The 18,719-nt window shown below is 37.1% G+C and overlaps 1 protein-coding gene across 1 annotated transcript in view; it reads left to right on the top strand.

Annotated features, from left to right (window-relative positions):
- ABCB11 (ATP binding cassette subfamily B member 11) overlaps nt 1-18,719 on the top strand; it is a 73,467-nt gene that overhangs the window by 7,631 nt on the left and 47,117 nt on the right. Inside the window, exons 2-8 of the mRNA XM_010971427.3 lie at nt 1,574-1,673; nt 2,940-2,961; nt 5,382-5,433; nt 6,347-6,585; nt 13,541-13,628; nt 14,183-14,316; nt 16,187-16,358. Of these exons, the coding sequence (XP_010969729.2) occupies nt 1,598-1,673; nt 2,940-2,961; nt 5,382-5,433; nt 6,347-6,585; nt 13,541-13,628; nt 14,183-14,316; nt 16,187-16,358 (783 nt within the window). The 5' untranslated portion in view covers nt 1,574-1,597. The remainder of the gene's footprint in view (nt 1-1,573; nt 1,674-2,939; nt 2,962-5,381; nt 5,434-6,346; nt 6,586-13,540; nt 13,629-14,182; nt 14,317-16,186; nt 16,359-18,719) is intronic.

The raw sequence follows: 18,719 nt of genomic DNA, 5'->3' as shown, positions 1-18,719 counted from the left end.
CTGCACCAATGGCCTCGAAATACTGCAAAATATTTGCACACCAGTGGAAAGAAACCTTTTTAAATGAAGAGCTAAGCCAGAAAAAACAAAGACACAAAAAAACTGGAGTCTGAATTCTTTAAAAAGTCTCATTTTAAAATTAGGAAATGCAATAACACAATTCTTGTTACAGTTGTTTTATTATTTTCTCATTATCAAAGAGTTCATTTTGCTTTTTGAGAAAAAAAAATTGGTTAAAGTTTCAAAAGTGGTATAACCAGCAACCATTACAATCTGAATGTAATACTGCTATATTAAAGAAATTTTTGTTGTTGAACAAAAGAATTTTAAATTTGGTTTATTTAGTACTTTTTTAACTGGCCTCATGAATTACATAATTAAATAATGTTCCTCACTCTCCTTAATATTGAATTTACTTTTTAAAATTAATTTTTTATAAATCATGTTGATAGGTACCATCACCTTGATAGTACCTTTGATTGATATGATGTAATGAGAAGTGTAGTTTACCTCTGGTTTCTTTCCCAAAACATACAACCCCTGTCTAATCATGAAAACAGCAGATAAACCCCAATTTAAGGGACATTCTACAAAATAATTGCTCAGTACTTCTCAAAACAGTCATGATCATCAAAAACAAGAAAATTTTGAGAAATTGACATAGCCAAGAGAAGCTTAGGGAGATTCAATGACTTAATGTAGTATCTCTACATCTTCACAACACTTTGCACCATTGGATACTTAATCTTTGCCAGTATTTCAATGATTGATTTTAGTATTTATCACTGATCAGTACCCAAATTTATCCATTGGATTACAACATAATGCTTTTTCTAATTTTATGGGTTTTTAAACATCAGGAATAGATATTAATTTTTATTGAATACTTTTTCCACATCTCAAGATGATTAATTTTTTTTTTTTACATTAGATAGTCATTGCATTCCTGGAATCAACACTGCTCACTATGGGTGCTTTTTGTTTTTTTTTCAGGAACTGCTATATTATGTCGAGCATATTTGGCATTTTAACATTTCTTTCCAAAAGTAATTATAATTCTGTATTTTTCTCATAATGGTTTTGTTTGTCTTGATGTCAGGGTTATACTTGTGTTATAAAATGAATTGGTAGCAGTTCCCCTGGTCCATGCTGGACTTGCCATATTCCGGATCTAGGGGCAGCATTTACAAAGGAGCACTGAAGCCTAACCGCCAGTATCGGTCAGCCTTACCGACCCAAGAAATGTCACCAGTTGGTTGTGTCCATCTAGTGGGTTTTATTTTTACTCGTTTAAAACAATCAATCAAGCAAGTCCAAATAAGGAGAAAGAACAAATAACTAAGAAGCACCTATCCATCAACCAGCAAAAACCATCATTAATGGTTTGGGTTTATCTTTCCTAATAATTGGACTCTTGCATGGGGTTGTTAACCAATTTAAAAAAGTCTGCCTTTGTCTGAGATTGCTAGTGAAGGTTATTTCTTGAACTAAATTGCTGTTTCATTTGGCTACTTTGAAGAAGAGGAAAGAAGAGAAAAGAGATAATAATTGTAATGATTCTTTTGTTTTCTAGGGCTGTTGGAGGACTGCAGTTACCATGTCTGACTCAGTAATCCTTCGCAGCGTAAAGAAGTTTGGAGAGGACAATCATGGTTTCGAGTCAGACAGATCATGTATGTAGTCTTTTTCTCTTACTGTCTCTTGTACAAAGAGAGGTGAGAACAAAAGCGGAACAAGCTAGTGAAGGTTCATGGAGCAGAGAAAAATCAGCAACAATAAGTAGAACCATTACTGGGGTTATTCTTACACATGGCTGGGTATTTCTCCCTAGACGCCATGTAATGGGACGTCTAAGTGCCAGGTAAGAATGCACAAAGCGTGGGTGAGTGAAAGCACCTCACCTTTAAATATCTCTTTCCTGGGTGGAGTAGTTTTGTTCCAGTACTGGCTATTATTCTTACCTTTATTTCTTATTGTTATAATTGATTATAGTAGTGAATGTTTAGTGAGCACTACTTCCTGAGAGGAACTGTACAAAGGCTCTGCTTGCCAGAGTGAGGTGATGTGGATGGGGGCCCGTAGCACCGATACCTGGTGGGTAGTGAGGGCAGATGATTCTAAGCTGCAATTATTACTTTTTTAAAATCCTATGATTTTCCATTTTACAGAAGCAGAAACTGAAACTTGGATTCTTTTTTTAAACTTGGCAAAGATCACATGACTAATAATTAATGGAGGCCTAATTCTAATCCAGTTCTGATTCCTAAACCTAAGAGGTTAATCTCTGTCTACACTGTACTGCCTCTTTACTCTTAATTAAATTAAATTAAAATGCCAGGGGAACCAGGATGGGCTGTCCCGTGGTGACAGTTGACATTAGCACCTTGGGTTTCTTTCCCTGTGGCTTCCCTACACCCATGACCCTGAACCCCCCCTCGCCTGCTCCCCTCCATCTGCTCTGACCTCTGCTGGGGAAAATAATATGTGGCTCCAGCCTATGGCTTCTACTGGCATAGGGGTGTCAATGACATCTTATTGTCTGGTTGATTTGTGATCTGTATTTTAAAGAGATAAATCCTGATCTTTCTAAAGAACCAAACAATAAATAAATATCCATTTTATTCAGTAGTTCAAATAAATCAGATCTTCTTTGGCTAATTTAGAAATGTTGGGCTTCAGTTGACCTTCAGAAAATAAAATGATCTCATTTTCTGGAGAAAAGTCAAGAAGTGTAGTCCAGGCAGTGATCCTGAATGTGAATGAGTGTCTTCTTCTATAATATGGATAGAGAGAGAGAAAGGAGAAAAAGCAAATACTTATTTTGCATTGTTCCTTGAATAAAAATAATTATAGAAATGTTTTCCAGAGGAAAACTGTTAATGAGTAAGTTTCATTTTTGTCATTATTATTAACTTTGTGTATTGTGTTTATCCTGGCAGGTAACAATGATAAGAAATCAAAGTAAGTGACTGTTTCAACAATGCATCACATTTTCTGGACTAATTCCCTAATATTCCCTAAAAAGCACAAAATACATTCTCATACACATTGCACTTCCTACAAAATGGTGTCTCTCATCCATTCTTTTTTTCTTTAAAATATTACTATAATTTGATCTTAAAAAGCTTTGAAAATATCCCTTCTGGTTAGGTCCAAATCTCCCCCTGTATGGCCAGGAACACCACAGAATTTCTGACCTAAACAAGCAGAGGGTAAGTTGGACAAGTATGATTTCATGGGCACAGAGAAGGTTCTTTCTATGGAAGAAACCCCAAATTCCCCCTACAAGCAAATAGTAGAAACCTAAAATTTAATCATTAGATATTTCTCTTTAAAGAGTTTAAGAGTTTAAAAGTTCATATAAAATAAACGTCAGTCAATCATACTTCGGCATGAGGGCAAGGTTGATGGAGTCTAACTTAGAAGACAGAAGGAGGTGCCAGGTAAGTTTCTGAAACAGAGGTGGTAGAAAGGGAGAGGTTGAAGATATTTAGGAAATTTTAAATAATTAATGGCAGACAGAGGTGATAGGTGCGGTAACGTTAACCTTGGACTTGGAATGGTAGGGTCAGCCTGAGTCTCACTGGGTTCTTAAGAGATGAAAACGGGCAGGGATGCAGGTGAGGTGCAGTGAGAAGGTGAGCAGGAAGGTTGAGTGAGTGCTTTGGGTTTTAGAGGAAAGGAACCTCTTCCGATGGGGGTGGCAGCATAGAGGGAGAATCATGGTGGAAGTTTGATAAAGCTGCCAAGGGCAACGGGAATAGTCTGTAGAGGGATGAAGAATAGGGTGGAGGCTGTTCTCCTTCATTCATTCATTCATTTCACAAATATTAATTGAGTGCCTACTGGATAGCAGTGCCTACTGGATAGCAGGCACTATTATAGGTTCTGAGGGTATAGAAAAGAACAAAATAGGCAAAAATCTCTGTTGTTGAGGAACTCACATGCCCCTGAAGAGCTCCCTCCCTTTGTGGGGGAGATATAATAAACACCAGAAATAAATAAAACATAGTATGGTAGCCAGTGATAATTTATCTTTTCCTTTCTAAGAGGGAAAAATGTAATCTTGGAAATGGAGATTTGAAATGATGTGGGGGGAGAGTTGCAATTGTTGAATTTGGTCATGGAAGGCCCCACTGAGAAGGTGACTTTTGAGAGAAATTATGAAGGAGGGTGAGTTGGCCATGCAAAGATCTGAAGGAGACCATTTTGGCAAGAGGAAATAGCAAGTGGCAACACCCAGAGGTGGGAATGAATTGGGCAAGGACAAAGGTCAGCAAAGAGACCAGGTGGCTTGGGCGGTGAAAAATGGAGTGTGGTAGGGGGAAACAAGGTCAGAGAACCAACTGGCCTGATCACGGACGCCTGGAATGTATCAGCAAGGATTTGTGATTTTACTTTGAGCTGCAAGGGAAGCTTAGGGCGGCCAAGTGCTAAGCACAGCATGTGTCAGCATCAGTTCAGACGGTGGTGAGGTTGTCTCCAGCAGGCCCAGAAGCCCAGCTTTAGAAAGAGAAGGGGAAACAGCTGGATGGCTGCAGTGATAGAGTTTGAAAGGGTGAGTCTGGGGAAAAGAACTGAGGATGATGGTGAGAGTGTGGTCCAAATGGCAGGCAATGGGACCTAAGATACATGAGGAAGGAAGCAAAATCTTGATGGGGTTTGGCAATTGTAAGTCAATTAAGGGGTTAAGGAACTTCAAGTTTCAGCTGGGATGTCATATAGGTATGGAAGGAGGAAGTGAGAAAACAAGATGTACAGGCTGTCCCAGAGACCCCATGGAGTTTAGAGCAGTTATCAGTGAAAATAAGGTCCAGGGTGTATTTGTGAATGGATGACTCAGATGAAGTTGAAATTCCTGGAGTTGAAAAGTTCAGGGATGGGTTAAGTACAGTTTTATGAGAAATAAAATGAATTATAAATAACTAAATAAATAAATATGATTGCATGGGGAGTATGGGAGTTTTTTTTTTATCGTCTCTACAATATCCACACTATTTAATGTAATTGTAAAAAATTTTTAAGTGCAGAAGGAAGTTATAAATCAGAAAATCCAACCACCTCAACTTATAAGGAAATACAGGCAGAAATAGGTCAAGGGTCAAGGCTGAGATTCAGTAGTTGTTAGTATAACTGGGAATGCAGAGTTCTTTTTATTTTCTCTCAATACCTCTCAGAAAAACCTCAGCGAACCTCTACTGAACATGAGATACAGCTATACTGAAATCTCTGGAAGAGGTCAATCTGAAAATAAAAGCTTGTTTTTAAGATACCAGTTTTGGCAAGAATTTCTCAGCCAGTGGGGGTGACTCATAAAATCACCATCGAGGGAGAATTTCTTATTGCTTTGGGTCTGTAAATCCCTATGTTTTTCTCCTCAGGTTACAAAATGAGAAGAAAGGTGGCAGCAGTCAAGTTGGCTTCTTTCAACTGGTAATAAAACTGGGCTGATTTATGGCAGAGGTTTTGCAACCATGAGTTGTTCAGATCATGGAAGAAATGTTAATGCTTTAGTCATATCGGCAGACTTTTAACTACGGTGATCACTTTTTCAGTCATAAACTTTGTCTATGTGATAACATGCTGAATAGCAATTAGAAATTTATTGCCAGGAGCAGGGGAAGGATAACTTAGGAGTTTGGGACTAACATATACACACTACTATATATAAAATAGATAAATGGTAAGGACCTAGTGTATAGCACATGTAGCTATATTTTTTTTAAAAAGAAACTTATTGCTGATTAAACACACAAATTCTATCTGGTAATCAGAAAAGTACTCTAGAAAATAAACACTAAGCCCCTAATTATCATTTTAGTAAGGAAAATTATCACAGTAATCACATCATGTGTATTTGTTCTTAGGACAAGTTTTTAGAAATCCTATAGTATGGGTATTTTCCCCAAATTGGTAAGGGTGGAGGCATTTCTAGGCACAAATAGGCACTTTTCTTTGTCAGCATCAGTTGTGGGAACCAATTTACACTATTGCTGAATAACCCACACAGTATACCTACATGGCCATAGCATCAGTGCCGGTGATTGTGTCCCCCTTAAGTAGTGGATGAATAGCCAAGAACTAAAGTCAGTTATTGAGATAAAGAGAATGAATTAAGAGACTAGGAAAGAAATAACAAACTAACAATGTAAAAGCCTAATGATTTAGATAATTGATGTACCATTTCCTTCGATATTAGTGAGAACTCTACTGTTCCATTAAAATGATTCCCTTAAAATTTGGTGTTAAATACTATTTATTAGAATCTAGTAGCTAAAATTAAATAGTCCTCCTGCCCCTCCTGCTTTTCACCCATAGATGATCTCTGAATCCTTTGTTTTTCAAGTTTCGATTTTCTTCAAAGACTGACATTGGGCTGATGTTTGTGGGAAGCTTCTGTGCATGTCTCCATGGAGTAGCCTATCCCGGCGTGCTGATCATTTTTGGCACAATGACAGATGTTTTTATTGACTATGACACTGAATTACAAGAACTCCAGATCCCTGGAAAAGCATGTGTGAACAACACCATAGTGTGGGCCAACAGCTCCCTCAACCAGAATGTGACAAATGGAACACGGTGTGGGTATGCAGCTGTTTTTCACTTTTTACTTTCTTTTGCTCATATCTTAGATTATAATTCAAAATGTGAAAAGAGAGCCTTATTGACTGAGCTGGAGTGGTATCTCACACAGAGTGAACAAAAACAAATTTACCCATATTTGTATAAATTACTCTGCCCCGAGGTTCTTTGTATCCTACTAGGGTTTTAAATCCTAATGAAAAACAGAATTGGGAATTGCTCATTAAACACATCACCCAAATTTAACCACTCTGTAGACCGCTGGCTGGAGGCTGACACTACCAATATTTAATGCCACTATCAAGGTGACCCATGAATTTTACTTAAGTCTTTGTCATGTCTCATATCCAAGACTTGCTTTTCCCTTCCTTCTTTCTCTCTTTCTTTCCTTCCTTCTCTTTCTTTTCTCTTCTTTTCTTCCTTCCTTCCCTTCTTCTCTGCCTCCCTTCTGTGCCTTAGCTGCTGTGGTTGATGACCCACTTGATCCCCAGTCTTCTGTCTATAATGGGAATTTCATTACTCTGCTATAGGACTTAGATTTTGGGGTTGCTGGTCTCAGTTAGTTGTTGAGTTTCTATGGAAGAGAGGTGTGATGCTGTGAACAGAAGACAGTCATGCAGAATTAGCCATAGCTCACTGTGCTCCTGTTCTGTCTGTGATAAGCCCAACAGGCTGCCTTGTAATCAGTGAGTCTATGGTGTACACAGGGTTGACTCACTGTCACAGCATGGACTTTGCAGCCTGCCTCATGCTGCCTCAGGGCCAGAACAAGCTCATTTGCACGTATGAACCCACATACTCAGGTTCGAGAACCAAAGGCAGTCGTATCCTGGCTAGAAAGACACTTGGAATGGCTCCCCCGTGTGAATTTATATTTTTCTCCTTCATTTAGAAATTTTTCTACAGGCTTGATTCCAGATTATAAACAAATCCTTCTAAATCACTGACGCACTTCCATATTATTTGCTGTTAGGGTCTTTCTTTCATCCACTCATTCAACTAAAATTTGGGGGATATCAGCTGTATACCAGGAAAATGCGTAAGCATCAAGGACAAGGTTGTATCTTAAGAGTCATGGTCCTTATCTTAGTGGAGCTTAGGTCTAGTTGGTGAAACCATCATGAAACCTGTGCATGCAATGAAGTGCATAGTTAGAAACTGGTTAGCCCTTGACTGGAAGGTACAGGATACCATACAATGTGTAGAATTATCCTTAAACAATCAGCTTTGAAATAATAAGCCTACTCATTAGAAATAATTTCCACTGTCTAAATACATATATTTCTCTTCTGATTGGAAGTAAGACTCAGAACAGTTTGTATAAAAGAGGGATTATCTTTAATGACAGTCTTTTAAGTCTTTCATTTTTGTTGAAGAACAGAACTGAACTGATTTCTACAGAGTGATATGACTACAAACATAAGTTAATTTGACAACATAGAGAGAGAAACCAGTTGCTTAAAAACAAAAACTAAAACTCACCTAATATGGTGTAAATAATTTGAATAGCCCTAACTATGAAGGAAACTGAATTTGTGATTTTGGAATAACAACAACAACAAAAACCTCCAGGCCCAGATGGTTTTACTGAAGAATTCTTCCTAAGTTTAAAGAAGAATAACACCAATTTTCCATAATGTTTTGTAGATAATGGGAGGAAGCACTTCTGAATTCATTTTACATGGCTAATATTACCATGGTACCCAAACCAGACAAAACTATTTCAAAAAAGAAAGCCATGTATTAATATCCCTCATGAAAATTGATGCAAAACTTCAACAAATAGAATTAGTGAATAGAATTCAGCAATATAAAAAAAGGAATCACACACCGTGACCAAGCAGGGTCTAGGGAAGCACAGCTGGTTCAATATTTGAAAAACAGTCAATGTAATCTACCATGTTAACAGGCTGATAAAGAAATCACATGATCATCTCCATTAATGCAGAAAAAGCATTTGAAAACATTCAATATCTATCCATGATGAAGACTTTTAGAGAACTTTAGGAGTAGAAGGGAACTTCCTCAACTTACAAAAGAGCATCTATTTAAAAAATCCAACAGCTAACATTATACATAACAGTGAAAGATGGAATAACTTCCTCACTAATACCAGAAACAAGGCAAGGATATATGCTCTCACCACTGTTATTTAACACAGTGCTTGAAGTTCCAGCCTGTGCAATAAGGAAGGAAAGGAAATAGAAGAAACACTGATATAATACCTAACATTACTGAACTATATACTTAAAAATGGTTAAGTTGATAAATTTTATGTTACATGTTTTTCACTACAATTAGATTTTTTTTTAAGCAAAAAAAGAAAAAAATACAACCATGTCAATGGAGATGACATTGTTGACATAGAAAATCCCAAAAAACCTCCTAAAACTGAGTTTAGCAAGGCCAAAAAAAAAAAAACAGATAAACATACAAAATTCAATAGTATATCTTTATATTAGCAATGAGCATGTGGGCACCAAAATTCAGAATATGATGCCATTTATAATTGATCAAAAATTTTTACTTAAGTGTAAATGTAACAAAACATGTACAGCTTAAAACTGCAAAATGCTGGTGAAAGAAATCAAAGAAGATCTAAATAAATGAAGAGACACACTATGTTAATGAATTGAAAGATTCAATATAGTAAAGATGTCAATTCCCCCAAGTTGATACACAGGTTTAATACAATTCCTAGCAAAATCTCAGCAAAGTTTTTTGTAGATATAGAGATGATTACTCTAAATTTTATATGAAAAGGCAAAAGAACTGGAATATCTAAAACAATTTTGAGAAAGAAGTATGAAGTGTGAGGAGACAATCTACCCAATTTCCAGACATTAACAAGGTTGTGTGGTATTGACAGAGAAACAGAATAGAGAACTCAGAAATAGACTCTCACAAATATGTTTAACTGATTGTTGACAAATATGAAAAAGTAATTCAATGGAGGAAAGATAAACTTTTTATCAAGTGGTGCTGGAGTAATTGGACATCCATAGGCAAAAAAATGAACCTATACAAAAATGAGCTAAAACTGAATTATAAACTTAAATGTAAAAAGTAAACTGTAGACATTTCAGAAAATATGTAAGAGACTGTTTTCAGGTGTAATGCTAGAAAAAGAGCTCTTAGATTGACATCAAAAGCACAATTCATAAAAGGAAAAATGGACACATTGGACTTCATCAAAATTAAAAACTTTTGCTCTGCCAAAGACCCTGTTAAGAGGGTGGAAAGACAAGCTACAGATCGGGAGAGCATATTTGCAAATTATATATCTCACAAAACTAGGATCTAGCATATTTAAAGAACTCTCAAAACTCAATGGTGAAAAAAATTCAATTAGAATGTGGGAAAAACATATGGACAGATATTTCACTAAGAGTATAAAGTTGGTCAATGAAAAGATGCCTGGTAATATTAGTGATTAGGGAATGCAAGTTAAGATCAAAATGAGATGTCAAAACAAATTTATCAAAATGGCTAAAATAAAAAATAGTGGTAACACTAAGTGCTGGTGAGGATGTGGAAAAACTGGATCACTTGTACCTTGCTGGTGGGGATGTAAAATGGTGCAGCCACTTTGGAAAGTTTGGCAATTAAAAAAAAAAAACAAAAACCCTAAACATGCAACTACTATTCAACCTAGCAATTCTACTCTTGGGGATTTATCCCAGAGAAATGAAAAATTATGTTGACATAAAAACCTGTACATAAATGTTTATAGAAGTTTTATTTGTAATAGACAAAAACTGGAAACAACCCAGACATCCGTCAATAAGTAAGTGGTTAAAGAAACTGTGATACCTCTATACCATGGAATACTACTTAACAATAAAAAGGATTACTGATGAAACTTGAAAGAATAATTCTGAGTGAAAAAAGCCAATTCCCAAAGGTTACATACTGTGTGATTCCATTTCTAAAACATTCTTCAAATGACAAAACTATAGCAATAGAGAACAAATTAGTGGTAGTCAGGGGTAAAGGGAGGAGTGGGAGCTGGCTGGAAGTATGTGTAGGTATAAAAGGACAACATGAGGAATCCTTGAGGAGAACGTTCTTTTATATCCATGTTAACATCCTGGTTGTGGTCGTGTCCTATAGATTTGCAAGATGTTACCATTGGGGGAAGCTGGATAAAGGACATATATAATCTCTCTTTAATATTTCTCACAATTGCACATGAGTCTATACTTACCTCAAAGTAAAAATCTTAATTAAAAACAAACAAATAAAAGTAGCTTCCTGGGTGAAAAAAACCTATCGTGGATTCTCTGAAATGAAAATTTTAGCCATTCTGGCAGTATCCTACCAAAGTGTATGGGTACTCTATAAAGCAACTTTACCCAGTGATGAACCATTTGTTCGTAGGTCAGTGTCCTATGCATTAAGGAACATAGACCCTCCAACATTTTGAAACTAGGATATGGACACATTTCTGCCAGTTTGGGTTGATACTGATTTTCACTCTAAGGTGTCAAGGCTATTGGGTCTTCAGTGTGTGAGAACCATTGAAAGGAGGGTGCCTGGTTAGGCAGTGCACTTTGTCATAAAGATAAATATCCTCTCGAATATTTTCAATGAAAAATCTAAGGCTTTAGTAAATCTGAAACTGGTGTAAGTTGAGTGATTTAATTTTATGGTGCATTTATTTTTCACAAAAAGCAAGGTGAGAATCCTCATATCATTGTAAACTATCTTTTACCTTTTCTTGGTAATTGTCCTCTCCCTTCTTCTCTCTTCAAAAATAAGTCAGGGGAATCTTAATTTATTCAAGTAGGCATGTGTCAGTTTTGCTGTTAAAGCGATACCCAGGCTGTGCTCCAGATCACCTGCAAACTTTATAGAATCCTTTGCAGGATTTTATAATCACAAGAGCTTTTTACCACACAGATGATGACAAGTTTGATGTTCAAAGAAACCCAACCAGCCTCATCTTTTCCTTCCTGTCAGTTTTTCTGATAGGTTTGTCCTCTTGTCCCAGAAATAATCTTTAAAATTCTAATAACTTCTTCCCAGAATAAAATAGAAGTGAGTTAACCATTTATCTTTGGGGTGCCTCAGCAGTGAAAAGAATCTCAAACTACACATGTCCTGTGCACACCCCTGGGTGATGATGTAATTCTCCTGAACTTTGCTCCAGAAAATCCCACAGCTGGCTCAGTGCTCAAAGCTCTTAGTCTGAGTAGGTCATTTCACACCTGGCAGCTCTGTTTTTCACAACAAGCAGTCTCTGACCTCTGCTTGTAATATTTGTAGAATGAATGTACTACAGAAAATCAAATTTTTGGACAAATGCTCATAATTTTCTGGTTTTGGACACCCAAAATTCATTTCACAAACAAAAAACCAAGAGTATGGACTCATTTATACGTTGTTAATCTTTACTCATAATACTACATTTTACAGTTTATACAAAGATACCTAGCTTTTGTAAGAGCCTCTGATTGTGGATACTTATATGTAAATTTATGGTTTTCTAGAACTCATTCATTCTAGGAATTCCCTTAAATCATCATGAAAGATTGGGAATGTGGTGAAAACAGACACATTAGCTGGTTTGGAGATTGTCAGAGGGGTTGACCAAGGCAGTTGTTTCCCTTCCTCATTAGTATTTTCAGAGTCAAAGAAAAACCAACAACCACTGAGTACGTATTGTGTGTAAGGTGTTGTACCAGGCTGCAGAAGTGGGAGGAAGCAGCTTATACCCAGCCTTTGTCCTAAAGTAGCTTGCAATTTACCAGCAAGACAAACATAAGTATGCTCAATGAAAATATTGAATGATAGTGCAAGATGGCAATAAAATCTGCTATGGAATAATAATTTATTCTGAATTAAATAAATTATACTTAAATATTGATCTGAGTTCAGTAGAGGGAGAGAACAATTTGAGTTTGGGTTATAAAAGGAAGGCCTCAGACTAGAAGGTGCATAAGATCAGAGCATGTAGGGTAAAGATGCTGTCTTTTGATTCTCTGAAGAAATGGGCATCATTTAGCTTGTCCCTGAGGATCAGTGTCATCAACCAATACGTGAATTATCTCATGATAAAATTTCTTATTTCCTGAAAGCCATTTCAGAATAACTTTTTCTTATCTCCTTGCCCCTGCCAATTCCAAACCTTGGGATGCAGTATGACAGTTGTGATGGGAAAATTCTATAGAGCTTTCTCTATTTTTTTAGAACTTTTTTGGGGTACAGTTGATTTTATTTATTTATTTGAAGGGATAATTAATTATTTATTTTTTACTGGAGGTACTGGGGATTGAACCCAGTACCCTGTGCATGCTAAGCACTCTACCACTGAGTTCTGTGCTTCCCACCCCCTGTAGAGCTTTCTTGCTTCTCCATAAGTTCTTTGGCTTCAACCTTAGAAACTGTCCTGGAGAGTGAGGCTTCCTGAGCTGTAGTCAGACTGGGCTAATAAAGTGGTTTTTTCTCTCTATGAGAAGATGACACACACATTTCTCCCAGTGTCACTCTGGGATGAAGGAGTTGAAAAGCTGGCTGAAGATTCCAAGAGTAGGTAACAGTAAGCCTCCTGACGCAGTACATCTCTATCTACCAGTGTATTTTCAGACACGTGTCTGGCTTTTTAAAACCCTATTGTGAGCTGTGATTGTGCTATTGCTGTACAAGGAACAAGAGTGAAAGGAGCCTCAGTGGACAGGGCACTGGGCTGCCGTCTAGGCTTCCAACAACTGCCCATTAATTATTTCACAGCCCTCACATCTCTGCCAGTAAAAATGAAGGAGGGTAGGCATCTTTGCTGTGATTGGTATCATGAGGTCTATTTAGGGATTTGGTTGGATTCAGTATAATTCTGCATAAAGAAAATGCCATGCCTATAGAATATGTATATTTTAAATTCTTTTGGACCCACAAATGTAATCTTTTGATAGTTTGATCCTACCTGTGAGTCTTAACATATTTTTTCCCTCTTTTGAAGGTTTCTGGACATCGAAAGTGAAATGGTGAACTTTGCCAGTTACTATGCTGGAATTGCCGTCGCGGTACTTATCACAGGATATTTTCAAGTTAGTGACGCCTCCATGTTATTCTCAGATCAACATCTGAATTCAGAGACATGACAATGAAATGTAAAGTGTGCTCTTTAACCTTAAAGTTATTCAGAAGCCACAAGGACTACAGTTCTATTTCAGGGGGACATGAGGGAAAGCCATTGTCTGACCGCCTGAAAACTATGCCTAAATGCTTGTTGGCAGGTCTCTCGGGAAAAATTATTCAGAAGTGGTGTGCAAAAATAGTGATTTAAGAGCAGTGATTCATATTTGGTGTGATGAGCTTACTTTTACACACGAGGAACGTGAAGCTTAATCAGGTTAACTCTGAAAGAGGCAGCGCTGGATTCAAAGCCAAGTTTCTGGCTCCCCTGTTCACGGGGGTTTCACTCACCTCCACTGTGAGCAGCAGATATCAGAGCTCACACCTTAGTTCCCAAGAAGAGGCATGTTGTGAATTACTTTCTTCCTTTTCTCAACTGTTATACTGAAAGCATTTTCTTCTGAAAAGAGAAAGAATTAATGACTATTTTTATCACAATGCTAAACATTCCTTACTCCATTTCTAGATATGCTTTTGGGTAATTGCTGCAGCTCGTCAGATACAGAAAATGAGAAAGTTTTACTTTAGGAGCATAATGAGAATGGAAATAGGATGGTTCGACTGCAATTCAGTGGGAGAGCTGAACACAAGATTTTCTGAGTAAGTGGTGGGTAGGACATTTTAATGTATGTGGTTTTTTTGTGGTTGTTAATGAAACTTTTGTTTCTAAATTAAATAACAATCAGAAACATATTTTCAGTTATTTTTGATGCATTTTCTCTCTTAAGTTGGGCTTTTATTAGTAGCATCGTTGTTTTTTTGTAGGTGATGCTTTTTCAAGTATGATCATTAAAACGTGAAAGCCAGGATACTACAATTTGGTTTGCAGACCTTGATTAAAATATTAGAAATGAAGTATTATAGAGGAGAGTTTAAAAGAAGTTGGGTTATTTGGCCTGAAAAGGAGAAATTGAGGGATGTCACAATCTATGTACCGATAAGGAAAACAGTACAATTTGAATTATCTTGCTTTGTCTGTTGAGGTAATTTCTGCATATAAAAACAAAAACAAATTCAAAACAATTTGAGAAAGGTTCAAACTGAAAACTAGATTTAAGTCTAGTTTACACTTAAATACTAGTTTGGGTCATTAAAAGCACCTCCCCCCACCACCCCATAATCTCTGAATGAGCCCTGCCTGAGTAATTAAAACCAGTGGAACCTAGTAAATAAAACTCTGAGTTCCTATGAAAGACAGCTAGTGTGTAGTGTAGTAAAGATAAAAGCAGACCGAATGTGGGTGGGACCCCTCGATTCCAGCGCTCATTCTTCCCTTACTTACTATGGATTTGAACTGATGCTTACCCTTGTTAGAATACACTTGTGTGATCTCTGGGTAGTGTCTGAGGTCCTTTTTTTGTTGTCAAGTCCCAAGCTCTGTTTAAGCCCTGTTTAAGCTCTGTTTACTCCATGTGGACAAGAGATTATGGGAATGTTCCCAGGAATATGAATTTAATATAATTATTATCAATCAATACTCTGGAGCACTTACTCTATGCAAGGCATAAAGATAAACCACTGAACTCCTCATCTCAAGGAACTTACAGCCTAGTAGGATGGATAAAAGGTGCAAGCAAATAATCAGAGCTGGAAGGGGGTAATAGCTCCGTGGTAGCATATGTGCTTAGCACACGAAGTCCTGGGTTCAGTCCCCAGTACCTCCACTAAAAATACTACTACTAATAATAAATAAATAAATTTTTTAGAAAGGAAAATAAAGTATTTAAAAATAATTAGAGCTAACATGCATTGATTGCTTACTATATGCTAAGCACTGTTCTACATACTTTATTAACTTTTCCTCATTTCTACCTATTGAGATAGGGTCTGTCATGATTCCCATTTTACAGACAAGGAAACTGAGGCACAGAAAGGTTAAGTAACTTGCCAAAGAAGGGCTTGTGTTTAAATTCAGAGTCTGGCTCCAGAGCCTGTGCTGTTAACCACTATTCTATTGTGCCTGTAAGCAGAAAGCAATAATTATGTATACATACACATACATATACGCATGTATACAGATGTGTTACCTTGTTATGGAAACAGGGAGGAAAATATTATTCCTTCCCGGGGCATTATATAAGTTTTTATGAAATAGGTGATATATGAGTAGAACCTGGAGGCTGGAAAGATTTAGTAGGTATAAAGGAAAGAAAGGCCCTTTAGGACAGACCAAGGATATTAGCTATAAGAAAGACAGAGACAAATAAGATGGTTTCCAAAAGTCTTTGCCAATGTTCAGTGAACACCAGTTGGGGAAACTGGATGAAGGACTCCCTTGGCTACGAGGGGAGAGGCTTGATGACATCCCAAGCTGCAGTGAATTTTCCAAGATGTCAGAGGCTGTCATGTTTCCGAAGGGCAGTGGGGTACAGAAATGGGAATGTTTTGAAAGGAAAGATTGAACTTTCTCAGCAAGATATTTGAATTGACCAAATTCAGTTTGGGTGATCAAAGCCTCTTTTGTTTCTAGTGATATTAACAAAATCAATGATGCCATTGCCGACCAAATGGCTATTTTCATTCAGCGCATGACTACGAGCATCTGTGGGTTCCTGCTGGGATTTTACCAGGGCTGGAAACTGAGCTTGGTTATTATCTCGGTCAGCCCTCTCATTGGGATTGGAGCAGCCATCATTGGTCTGGTAAGAATGACTTCTCACTTCTCTCCGTGGGAAGACATTTGCACTGAGAAACAGCCCAAAATGTGACACTTGAGTCCCTTCTGAGTGTGTTTAGTTAACACCATTATCACAATTTTGAGATTTGTTTTGTTTGATTATTACTTAGTATCAAATAACATTCCATAGATTAATGATATTATAATAACATAAATATTATTGTATTATTAACAACAACTATATTAATTAAACATTTACTCTTTTGCCAGACACTTCATATACATGATCTCTAATCTTTACACAATCTTATGAAGTATTAATGCCATTTAAAATATAAGAAGTGGAGGCTCAGAGAGGTAAAGGGACTTGTCTGGGACTGCACAGCTAGTGAGTGACAGGATTCAAACCCCAGGAAGCCTGACTCCAGCTCCTCCAGTACACCTACGGCTTCCCACATTTCTCAAACTCAGAAGCTGCCCTCAGAGAGGCCCAGCAAATACACCCAGATCAGTAACAAGCACACAAAAGAGATTTCTGCAGTCACACTGTGTTCTCCATTCCATCTGATCAGTTTCAGAGAGAGGTGTATGTGACCCATTCAGAGAGTTATCTCAGTCACAGACCCCATTCTTCAGTTACGCAGGCCAAGAAAAAGTAGGAGTAGGAATTTGGGGTCATCCCAGTTAAAAAAAAAACACTCCCAAGGATTGAGAAATTATCCTATCTTACTTTTAGAGCAGCCGCATTAGATAGCAGGCATGCTAATAATTTGCTGTAAACGAGAATAGAATTTAAGTGAAAAGCTGTACATACATTCACATCACTGAGCAACAGGTACCAATCTCCATGATGGTATTTTCTAGCAAAATATTCTCTAACAATCCACTGGCTATATTACTCAAATGTTTCCCAGGTAATACAGAGTGACAACAAAGAGCTCATTCTACTTAACTAGGTCACCATCTGGCTTTACCACCTGGCTCAAGAGAGATATGTTTAACCTGTCAAAACTTCAGTTTCCTCATCTTTGAAATAAGGATAATATCCCCCAGCCTCATTGTGATGATTCTTAGGGTATTACCCATGTAATGCACTTAGCACAGCATCAGGCCTAGAATTAATTGCTAAAGAGATACTAGCTTTTATTTTTTTCCCAATCCACCATATCATGCAAACTTTACAACAGTCTTTCCTACCAAATGCTTTCCAGCTGCACTCCAGGGAAGCCTCAACTTCTGCAGAGGGTCTTTGGGGATTCTGCAAACATTTGATTCAGGTTTTTTCCCCCCAAATACATTCAATTTGTTCAAACCCATGATAAATTAATATTCATACTCAAATGGATCATATGTCATATGTTAACATGTTGGAGACTAAACCATAGCCTGGTTAACTTGGTTTTAAACAGGCAGTTTCTCTTGCTGCCTCAGTGACCATATTTCAACTTGTAAATGTGTCATCAATTTGGAATGTTGTATTTCTGGCACTGGTTTCTTCTTGAATTCAGGTCTGTGCATGTTTGTGTCAAATAATAGGAGCAATTTCACTAGGCTGAATTCGAAAGCAGGACAAAAAAAGGTGTAGGGGCAATAGTTGACATGCTAGAAGTTACCATGCATTGTGTATGCCTTTCTCTGACCTTTATATTTACAATGAGAAACAGGAGCAATTGTTAGATATTTCCCAGTCTGCATCTTTTAAGCTCCTGTATCAATTTACTTGAAGTACCTAGAGATTCTTTAATGTGCAGTTACAATACAAACTGATAACATTTGCAACTACTTAATTTTCTTATTACTATGCTACCTGTGCATATTTCAAAAATAAATTAGAAGAGGATGGTGGTAAAAAGTGCAGTGTCTCCATACCACTCAAATTCAAATTTTAATGTCAATTGAAATAGTTTAACTTCCCTTTATTGCTGCCTTTTCAATTCACAAATTATATCAAATGTGGACTTGTGAAATATATTGTAATAAAATACTACTTTTACTTATTTTGCATGTTAGAATTCTGTCTGAGATTTGGTTTGGGAAGAGTTTTGCTGCTAAAAGTTTGGGAAAACTTGGGTGATAAAGTCCCCTAGTCTGGGGACTATATATATTTTTAGGTTGCTGAGTTAGTTACTCTTTTACATTTGCTTTTTCCCCTTCTTGTTTCTTAATCTGTGCCAGGAAATTCTTTGATGGCTGATTCTAACTAGGACTCAATCCAAGTCCAATTTTAGAAAAAGTAGTAAGTTTAATTTTAAGTGCAAGGCCTTTTTATTTCCTTTTGCAACAAGCAGAGCTACTTAGTTGAGCCCCTACTTCAGTGGGGCCAAAATGGTGAAATTTTTTATCTGAATCTTTCTCCCGTGGACTCACCTCAGCAACATCATGTCTT

The sequence above is a fragment of the Camelus bactrianus genome, chromosome 5 (genome assembly GCF_048773025.1).
Source record: "Camelus bactrianus isolate YW-2024 breed Bactrian camel chromosome 5, ASM4877302v1, whole genome shotgun sequence".
In the NCBI taxonomy this organism is placed as follows: domain Eukaryota; kingdom Metazoa; phylum Chordata; class Mammalia; order Artiodactyla; family Camelidae; genus Camelus; species Camelus bactrianus.
Note: the sequence above shows the minus strand (reverse complement) of the source record. Positions and strands in the feature narration are given on the sequence as shown.